The 10,799-nt window shown below is 33.6% G+C and overlaps 1 protein-coding gene across 1 annotated transcript; it reads right to left on the bottom strand.

Moving 5' to 3' along the window:
• Positions 1-2,122: 2,122 nt before the first annotated feature.
• LOC123210715 (probable WRKY transcription factor 48) lies at positions 2,123-3,930 on the bottom strand. Its single transcript, XM_044629191.1, has 3 exons — positions 3,297-3,930; positions 2,930-3,073; positions 2,123-2,791 (listed from the first exon to the last, which is right to left on the bottom strand). The coding sequence occupies exons 1-3, from the start codon at positions 3,773-3,775 to the stop codon at positions 2,362-2,364; spliced, it is 1,053 nt and encodes a 350-aa protein (XP_044485126.1). The 5' UTR covers positions 3,776-3,930; the 3' UTR covers positions 2,123-2,361.
• Between the last annotated feature and the right edge of the window lie 6,869 nt (positions 3,931-10,799).

Here is a 10,799-nt window from a genome sequence, read left to right on the forward strand (position 1 = left end):
CCAAATGTTTCATGGGTATTTGGGCCATACTCCTGAAGTCCATAACAGGAAAACGAAGGAATGAAGATGAAGAAGAGTTCAGAGAAATTATGTTAATACAATAAAACGGAGACAGCAATGAATTTTTTTCATTCTGAGGCCTAATTATGGATAATAATTAAAAAAAAAAAGGCTAGTGATGCCACTATTGCAAATACAAATATAGAAAGAGCAATAAATTTGATTCCAACTCCCAAATCCTTAGGCCTTAAGGCTAAGTTTTGTAGCTTAAAATGTTTGGCAAATTAGTAACTCTAGATTGTATAATAAAGCCTAACTATATATGGCCAATGTTTGGTCACCTCTTTAACCATCGGCTTGCTTCTATTGGTGGATTCCCTTTATTTATTTTATTATTTACTTTTAAAATCATGAAATGCTAAAATTGTGGCCCACCCAATTATATGTACAATATCTTGTTACATGAATTGCAACCATAGGAACCCAAAACGACGTTGGGGCATCAAGTCTTTGAATTTCATTAGATAACAAACACACGAGGAATTCTAAAAATAATTCTAAGTATTAGAAGAGGGGTATAGCTAGAGGATTCAGAATACACCAATTAACTGTCTCCCATATATCTCATGTAGCCTTTTTCTTTTTTTTTGGGTAATTAAAGTATATCTCATGTAGCGTTGTTAGTCAGAGATTTGTCAATATGGTTGAAGTAATAGTAAAATTTGGTATAAATGAAAACTCCTTTTTTCTGGGAACAAACTAGAGAGAGCTTTCCAATATTTTCACTTTCTAGGGATGCTTAAAGGCTATTACACTTTAGAACTATGTCATCATGTTTATGGTCCGCTCTGTTGTTTACATTTTATATTTTTGCGCACGCTACCTCATTAATTTGTGTTCATACCAGACACCTTATCCAACAAGAAACCATTATTCACCAATTCATTTGGAATTAAACAAGTGCAACATTTCCAGGTGATTCACTTGTCTATTTCTTTCATTTTTTTTTATACATTTTATACGATTTAAATTATATACAAGTATAATTTCCAAGAAGTTTATACGAAAGGTATAGAGAGTGGAAAAATGAGAGTGATTTGACATATTGGGAAAAGATGATGACATTGATTCTCCACAACATCTTATCTTAATTTTTTGGCAACTTAGTCAATGTTAACCCTGCAAGGTTCTCATCAGTTAGAGGCTGCAGCATATCATGTGTTAAAACTCAAGTAATCGCCTCATTCCATTATATTTCTACAGCTCCAGCTCATACCCACTTTTGGAAAGGAGCATATTAGATTATGTCGTGATTCTCTTAACATTTATGATGGCAAATAATTAATATTTATGCATATGTAGCACGTAATACACATATGCTACTAATTTATCAAGTCCTGGCCTCTATATGTATTATTTGTTGAGTGATTTCACAAGATTGGATCGATCGATGAAGCTAGTTAGATATAAATAAATAAACAACTATATATATATTTGTTTATTTATTTATTCAAGCGCCTTCATCCCTTGATGTCGATCTAATTACTTTGAAATATTAACTCTGGCTAGTGACTACATTTCTACAAGAAGAAAGACTTTCACAATGACTGAACATATCATCAGCAATGCATAAAGCAACCACAAGCCAGCCTAAATTTTGTTAAATCTCAGACACTATCCCGTTATTTCTACACATTTCAGCTAGTGATCCAAGTTTCTTCTTTATGAAAATGTGGCTTAAACGAGAAGAAAAAGACCATAAATGGTTAGGGGTAGCATGGTGAATATATATACATATGCGTATATATTTATTGCTTCTACTATCCTTGCAGCCCATGCATGTTCCAAGACATCGCATTTAACTCTTTAACCGTTCCCCTTTTTTAGGGTTTCACACCAGCCAAGGATCAAGTTCCTAAGTTCATCCTCGATTCTTCTCTTTTTCCCATAAAGTAATCCGAAAGATTTACAAAGAGGAGAGATGAATTTAACAATTTTAAAACGATTTTTCTCAATATTGGGAAACCCTAACCCTAATTCTGATTGTCGTATCGGTTTTTCTAACCAACAATAAAAGAAAAATATTAAAAGCTGGAGCCAGCCGAATGAAGAACACAGGAGATGGTTAATAAGAATAACTTAAATAAGCAAAAAGAGAAAATAGTAACTGAAGTAAAAATGGGAGATACAAAACCCATTAATTCCACAACTGTATAATCTCATCTCTAGATACAAAAGAAATTAAGAATAAACATAGAAACCAGTCCTCCATGTCTGTCCAACGATCGAGGCGGTGATGGAAATGGATTATGTTAGAAAATCTCATATTAGTACAATAAGATCAGATAAATATATATAATACTAATTCTCATTTGCCTCACTGCCCTTCTGTGATGGCACTATGTCCTGAAGAAGCCCGCGGTCTCTGAGCAATGAAGCTGGTGAAGGAGTAGTAATTCGTCTCTCTTGATTAATAAAGCTGGAAAATGAAGGATCATTATTGAAAGTAGTAGTAGTAGAGGTAATGCTGAGAGACGGTGAAGAGGTATATATAAAGGGATGATGTTGATTTAGAAGATATTGAGGCTGAGGAACGACGAAAGACGAAGCTGAAGTAACCCCAAAAGGGGTTGAATCTGAAGCCATAAACCCAATATTTCCTCTGGGCGTTATTGGACTAGGGTGTGTGTGTTGACCTTCATAAGTTGTAACGACGATGGTTTGATCGTCTGACGATCTCTCTACTCTCTTTTTCACACCACAACCTGCACTGGTGCAACGATAGTAGCTTCTGTTCCAAGCCAAAAAAAAAAAAAAAACAGACAACGATGGGGTAATGTGAAACTGATTTGAAATCTTGGAAAACAAGAAACAGGATTTAAGTAACCAAATAAAAAGGGAAGAGGGCCAACATGAGTAAATTTAGTACCTTGGATGAGGGCTGTTTTTCACTGCTTTTTGGCCGTACTTTCTCCATCTGTATCCATCATCTAAGTGATCAACCTCGCTCTTCGTCATGAACGCAAATCTCGGCTCTCTCTGCCTTTTTTGATTTTTCTTTTTGGGTTTCAACCTACACCAAAACACACACACAACGTTTAACTTAATAGATCACTAAACAAACAGAATATCAAACCCCACTACTCATAAATTTAAGAAAACTTAACCCCAGTACTCCATCCTCAAATTTTCCCTTAATATCTCCATCAAACAAAACTCATTCATATAAGAAGAAGAAGAAGAAGAAGAAGAAGAATAAACTAATAGCTACATACATGAAATGAAAAATCACTTACTGTTTCTTAGTCTTATCTTGATCCTGTTCTTCTTCATCCCCACCTTTATTATTATTATTATTATTAGTAGTAGTAGTAGTAGTAGTAGTAGTAGTTTGGTCTTCATTATTAGTACCTTCGTTTGATGAAGAAGAGATGGATGAAGAGTTAGGGGTAGCTGGATTGTTCAAAACCTCCGAAGATTCGGGTACAGTGGAGGCCGATAAAAGGAGTGGCTGCTGTTGCTGGTATTGGTGCTGCTGTTCTTGCAGTGGCTGCAAATTAATCGGTGGGTATTTTAAAGAATCGAATAAAGAAACACCACAACCAAAATCTTGGTTATGGACACTGAGCAAATCCATGAACCCCCACTTATAATCTCCCTCACATGACATGTCAAAGATGCTTGGTAAAGCAAAAGCACTTGCAGCCGGATTGTCATCGGAAAATGTCGAATTTGCCATGGAAACAATACTATTATCATCACCTTTCTTCTCCATTCAACTCTGATCAATCAAACGCTGATATTCTTCTTCATTCGTGTTGAGCTTTTCTTCAAGTACTCTTGTAATTCCAAAAACAAAACTAAAGAAAAGAGAGATACGGTCTTGATTTGAGTTTAAGACTTGATTTGGTTTGGTTCTTTTTCAAGTGTGAATAAGACTTGGGCTTTGTTTTTGGAAAACAGCTTGGATTTGAAAGGTTTCCCATTTGTAGTTGACCGCCATTTGCCGGTTAATAATGTGTACGGAGACCGGGACACTGTTGGCATTAATTGCTCAAGAACCGTCATTGGGTCCACAATTGCGTACGCGAATATTTTTACCGGTTTAACCGGTTGTCTCTGCGTGTGGACTGGACTTGTGTGTCAACGTGGCCTCATGTGCATGTGAACTTAGAAACTTCGTCCTTTTGCGCATAGCCTTTTAACTTTTAACGGCAAATTACTTTTTTTTTTTTTTTGGTTTTACTTGACCAAATTTTTAGGCCAAAGGACTATTTTCCACCCAAGGATTGGTGTTCTCCTAAGTATCCCCTTTTAACTTTAAAAATCTCAAATATCTACTCATAAATAGTTAAAATTAATGACAGTAAAGATAAAATCGTTATTTTATCTATACTATTAAAAATAAACTAAAATATTATTATTTTTTTCTCCCTTAAACTTTGAAAACTAAAAGTTTTTCCTAATCGAAGTTTTAAAAAATGACAGTTTTCCCCTAGGGTTTGGTTTCCAGATCTCTAACGCTAAATCTAACAACATTGCCTGTCGTCTATCCCTCCTGAAGCTTCATTTCCCTTAACGGTCTCTCTTCACCCATTTGGATGCCCGTTCGGTGTCGATCTTCTTCTGAAAGACGAAGAGCTTCATCTAGGAAGACGAAGCTCTTTGTCTTCCCAGAAGAGATGATCATCTTCCCAAACAAAGATCGTCTTCGTTTGGGAAGACGAACGAAGACGAAGAGCTTTATCTTCCTCGATGAAGCTCTTCATTTCCCGTCGTCTTTCAAGTCTCATTCGATGCCGATCAGAGGTCCAAATAGGTGGAGAGAAACCGTCGGAGGGAGAGAAAGCTTTGGGAGGGATAGACGACCGACAATGATGTCAGATTTAGCGTCGGAGATATGAAAACCAAACCCTAGGAGGAAACTGTCATTTTTTAAAACTTAGGCTAGAGAAAACTTTTAGTTTTTAAAGTTTAAGGGGGGAAAAAGAAATAAAATTTTAAGGAGTTAGGGTTCTGTTAATTTTAACTGCTTATGGGTGGGTATTCGGGATTTTCAAAGTTAAAGGAGGATACTTTAAAAAACAGCAATCCTTGGGTGGGAAATAGTCCTTTAGCCAAGTTTTTAATCTTATATCAATGAAAATAAAATTACTTAAATGCCCTAAACAGTGTTTCTGTTATGAATTTTCTGGTTTTCTATTAATTCAACAGACAAAATTTCATTCAATGTGTTGCATTCTAAGAGACATTAAGATAAATTACATTTTTTTTTTTTAAATTTTATGTTGAGCACTTGAATTAAGTAAAAATAATCACATCAAAATCTTCAATTCCATATAGTTTGTATTTGGTATGTTATTCTCCCTTGGAATCACTTTAGTTAAATTTAGATTATATTGAAATTTCAAATTAGATTGAGTCGGTATGGTTGTTCATATTTGCCTTGTAAATTTGCTTTTCCACTAAAATCGTCCATAGATTAATTACTAATTACATAAACATAATAAGGTTTAATGAGAATCTAATTTCGAATTCATGTTTATAGAGTGAGAAATACTTTTATCACTAATTAATTGTTTAATCAAAATTCATATTGGCACTTTGGAGTATACCTTTAAGAACTGATTGACATATGATCCGAGATTGACATTTTAACTATGAGAAATGAAGTTATTTATTCTCTTTTATTGTTAAAGCCTATAAATAGTAACACACCGTAATATGTAATACATGAGAACATGTTAATAATACTCCCAATTGCAAGGTAGACTGCAAAAGAATCCAACAGCCTAATCAAATCAACACATGGATGGTGATAAGCTAATTGAAGTTAATCTTTCTCTTGCACATAATAACAAAAACAAAAGCTCTCTTATTTGATGCCCACGAAACTCAAGCAAATTGTGGGTGTGTCCGTGTGTACGTATGATTATATGCCTTCCCATATTGTGGAAAACAGATATGCCTAAAAAGAAGATATAAAACACAGAGGCAATGAAGAAAGCCGTCAAAAGTTTGATTGAGAATAACCGCGTTGTGGGCGTGCCAAAGAAGCTTCCAGTCACTCGGGGGCCCCTGACCTGACACCGTCACTGCATTACCGACTCACTTTCCTCCATTCCCTCGTTTGCTTCTTTTCCGACAACTCGTGGCCGCCAATTGACTGCTGCATTTAACACTTGACTCATTAACAATACGTTATTATATCAAGTAATTGTTGTGTGCCAATATTTTGAATTGAATTTACAAAACAAAGAGAAAATCAAAATAAGAAATTAATTACACAAAACACACAAGCTTAATGTGGTTTGGCAACGTGTCTATGTTTAGGGAACCACTTTCAATGGAACGCTTTTTCTACTCTTGAATCTTGATCGTTTTGTATGGAACAATCCGGGTTGACTTCCTTATCTACTTCTTGCAATTTCAATACTATAGACATATTTGAAACAAGCATTGGAACGAATACTAGAATAAATTATTTTGCTGAAGAAAGGCTAAAGACATTTTAGTATAACCAAAGATTCGACTCAGATTCGAGTTTTGAAGCAAACATCGATAAATATTAGAAATCAAAGTATAATGTAAGTCATATTAAAGATGATTGCCATGACATGCTCTGAATATTTAAATCGATGATTTGTAAAGAATCGAAATTAGAACTGTTACAATCCATGAGTCTGAAATCAATCAAGATTGGATAACGGAAAGATATTACCTACATGGAATGTATTACTGGAGATATTAGGTTTGATAGAGTATTTTTTTGTTGTGGTTTAGGAGTTATGACACATTGTTAGATGTTTACTATAGTCATTCAGTTTTCAGTATACTTTCGGATCATCTGAAAAATGACTCACAATTATGCCATGGTGAATCTAAAGGGTCACACTAATAAACCAAACTTTTTAAAAGAGGATTAATTATCCAAGAATGGTTAACACCTTCCGAAGGATGATAAAAATCATATAAAATGTTATATGGATGTAAAAATAACATTTTAAAGGTTAAGATCTTAGTGAGATGAAATTAAGGTGGCTAAGGTATATATTTGATATACATGCATGGTAAAACTTCAAATTATGAATTTATTAGGCCAAATAAGACTTTTGAAATTATAAAATGGGCCACTATTATATAAGTGCATTTTATTTCATTTTGAACTAATATAAGCATTCTTGTACTTTACTTTCTCTCATAAAAACAAAATAAAAGTTCTCTATTCTCTCTAAAATTTAGCTTGGAAAGTATACTCCTTTGGAGGTTCTTTAAGTGAAGAGCTTAATCCATCATATTTGTTTTTTATGAAACACAAGTCTGAATGTTTTGATAAATTCAAAGAATTTAACAATGGGGTAAAGAAACAATTTGGGAAACAAATTAAAATCATTCATAGTGATTGTGAAGGTGAAATTTCAAAGCTGAATTCAAAGGATACTTAAAGGAACATGGTATAGTTTTTCAATTCACTTCTCCTTGTACACTATAACATAATGGTGTATTTGAACAGATGAATATGACTTTAATGGAAATGATTAGGTTTATGATGAGTTTCACAGATCTACCTATGTCTTCTTAGGGTTATGCCCTAAAGACTACTACCTATACATTAAACTGTGTCCTATCTAAATATGTAGATAAAACTCTATACGAGTTGTGGACTAGGCAAAAGCCTAATCTAGATTACTTAAGGATTTAGAGTTGTGAAGCTTATGTCAAGAAATTGACTTCAAATAAACTAAATGCTAAGTCTTAAAAGTATATTTTAGTGGGGTACCCAAAAGTAACTAAAGGTTACTGCGTCTACCACCTAGAAGAGCAAAAAGTCTTTATTGCTTATACCAAAGTGTTTCTTGAGAAGAAATTCATTTTCAAGAGAACCAATGGGAGAAGGGTAGAACTTAATAAAGTTCTTGTTCCATAGGATACCATATATATTAGACATGATAATATGTCATCATAGATGGTTGATTATGATAAGGAAGTTCTTCCATCCTAAGAGGAATAACCTCAGAGGAATAAGAGCTACGTGAGTTTACACGAGTAATTTGATAGCCAAAAAAATTTGGTTTTCTTATGACTCAGCACGATAATGTACTGGTCATTTCTGATGGTGAGCCAAAGACCAAGATAATGTTGTCTTAAGTTCAGATTTTGAGAAATGTTTGGATGCCATGAAATCTAAAATAGACTCTATGTACTAGAACCAAGTATAGACTCTGGTGGATGCACCTAAAAGGGTAAAACCCGTAGGTGTAAAAGGGTTTTCAAAAAGAAAACTCACATGGAAGATAAAATGCGATTGGTTGTCGAAGGTTTTACTAAAAAATATGACATTAACTATGATGAAACATTTTTGCCAGTTGCTATGCTTAAGTCTATTAGGATTATGCGTGTTATAGCTACGTGCTATGACTATGAAATCTTTTAGATAGATGTTAAGATTGCCTTTCTGAATGGTAAACTTATAGAGGATGTCAAGACAGGTAGATAAAATATGTAAGTTACAAAAGTCTATTTATAGTCTTAAGTAGGCTTTCAAAAGTTGGAATATTTGTTTAGATGAAGTTGTTCATTAGTTTAGTTTTATCAAAAAGGAAGATGAGTTGTGTATGTATAAGAAAGTCAGTAGGAGCATGATTGTATTTCTAGTATTGTATGTTAGTGACATCTTGATTATTGGAAATGATATACCAAACTTATAGTTGGTAATAGTTTGGTTATCCAAGTACTTCTTCATGAAAGACTTAGGTGAAACAACCTACATTCTTGGGATTAAATTTTACTGAGATAGAAAGCGTAGACTGCTAGGCTTAAGTGAAAGCATGTACATAGATAAAATGGTAACAAGATTCTTTATAGAAGAATCTAAGAAAGGATTTCTATCTATGTCCCATGGTGTGTATCTTTTGAAAGAGATGTATCTATCTTTACAATTTGAGAGAGATAAGATGAGTAGGATCTCTTATACCTCAACTATAAGATTGATCATGTACGTTATATTATGTACAAGAGTTGATGTTTTATACGCTTTGAGTGTTTGTAGTAGATATCAATCTGATCAAGGTGAAAAACACTAGATGGTTGTCAAGAACACCCTAAAGTACTTGAGAAAAACTAAAGATGCGTTCATGGTTTATGAAGGGGATATTGAACTCACTGTTAAAGGCTATAGTGACACCAGTTTCCAAATTGATCGAGATGATTTTAAATCCCAATCAAAGTTTGTGTTTTGTTTGAATGATAATACAATTAGTTGGAAAAACTCTAGCAAAATACAATGGCTAATTATACAATAGAGTCCAAGTATATTACCCTTTCGAAAGTGACAAAAAAAGCTATACAGATTAAAAAATTTGTTACTGAACTTGGAGTGGTTCTGAGTATCATTGAGTCAATTGAGTTCCATTGAGACAATAATAGAGCGATTGCTTAGGCAAATAAGTCGTAGTCTCATTAGAGGTCTAAGTACATACTCAGACAATATCACCTAATTTGAGAGATTATTTAGTGTAGTGATATAGAGATAGAGAGGGATACAAATAACAATTTGGTTGATCTATTGACAAAGCCTTTGTCACAGTAGAAACATGATAGACATGTAGCAAGATTGGGCATTAGATATATAACTGATTGGCTATAATGTAAGTGAGAAATTGTTGTGGTAGTTGCCTTAGAGCCAGTTGAATTAGCATTTGTAAATGTAATTTTATATTCATTAATTAATAAAAGATTTATTGTTATTTAATTCATGTGTCTTTTTAAATGATTATGCAAATTACATGCCTTTAAAATGGTAGAACTATGACAAGGGGATCATATGACTGACAGACGTTTCTAGAATAAACACTTAATGTGTACATAGGATTCTTATGCTCAATCATAAGAACCTTATGTACACATTAAGTGTTCATTCTAGAAACGTCTTAATCCCCACATTATAATGAATAAGGGCATGTGTAATGATGATGAGATTATCATAGTATTGAGTGACCCACTGAAAGGGGTAGCCACAATTCTTACATACCAAAGCTGTTCATAGACAGCTTGGTATAACACATGGGTACATGTTGTAGATATGTTCATCAAACTAACCCTACTAAAGGATATCCATATAGATGGTTACTCTAGTATCTATGGAATAAATCCTCTAAATACCACAAACGCATATGATCCTATGACTTGAAGTTACTAGACCGTCTCGTATAGGAGTTGGTATAGATTGACATTATTCAATGTACTGTTGTAACTAGGATATCATAAAGGTAATGTATAACTATATTGTGAGATACATAGAAGTTATGATTAATAAATAAAAGAGTCATCACTCCTTAGCATTGGAGAAGATATCTCACATAAGAATATTGAATGACATTTATGATTGTTTGAATCTATGGCCACAATGGGATAAGCTTATAGCCTAATCCATGTAAGTCATTAATGTGTATCAGTTCATATTGAGGAACTACTAAGATAAACACATTTTGATGTCTTAACTTTGAGAGATATTGGTTAATGAAAGGATTGAATTACATATAACTTTGATGATATAAAAGCTTAAGAGATATCTACTGACACTCTATTATCCAAGTGGTTATAATGTTTTGCTAGAGGTTAATCTTGATATATGTTTGAATTTAACCTGAATTTAAATATTATCGATTCAATAGAGAGCTTATGGGTCACACGCTTATAGAGGTTTAATTGAACCCAAAAGCGAGGATCATTTGATAATGATCCTAATGTTTAGGGAGAAAGAGAACTCTATTGACTATGCTTGACCAAAATCCTTTAGT

This window comes from Mangifera indica, chromosome 3, assembly GCF_011075055.1.
Source record: "Mangifera indica cultivar Alphonso chromosome 3, CATAS_Mindica_2.1, whole genome shotgun sequence".
Taxonomy (NCBI): Eukaryota; Viridiplantae; Streptophyta; class Magnoliopsida; order Sapindales; family Anacardiaceae; genus Mangifera; species Mangifera indica.

Excerpts from the sequence above, each read along its gene's own strand:
- LOC123210715 (XM_044629191.1), bottom strand. The coding sequence starts at position 3,775 with ATGGAGAAGAAAGGTGATGATAATAGTATTGTTTCCATGGCAAATTCG. Across the intron at positions 3,074-3,296 it reads CAAGATAAGACTAAGAAACA|GTTGAAACCCAAAAAGAAAA; the intron begins GTAAGTGATTTT and ends GTTTTGGTGTAG. Across the intron at positions 2,792-2,929 it reads AAAAACAGCCCTCATCCAAG|AAGCTACTATCGTTGCACCA; the intron begins GTACTAAATTTA and ends GGCTTGGAACAG.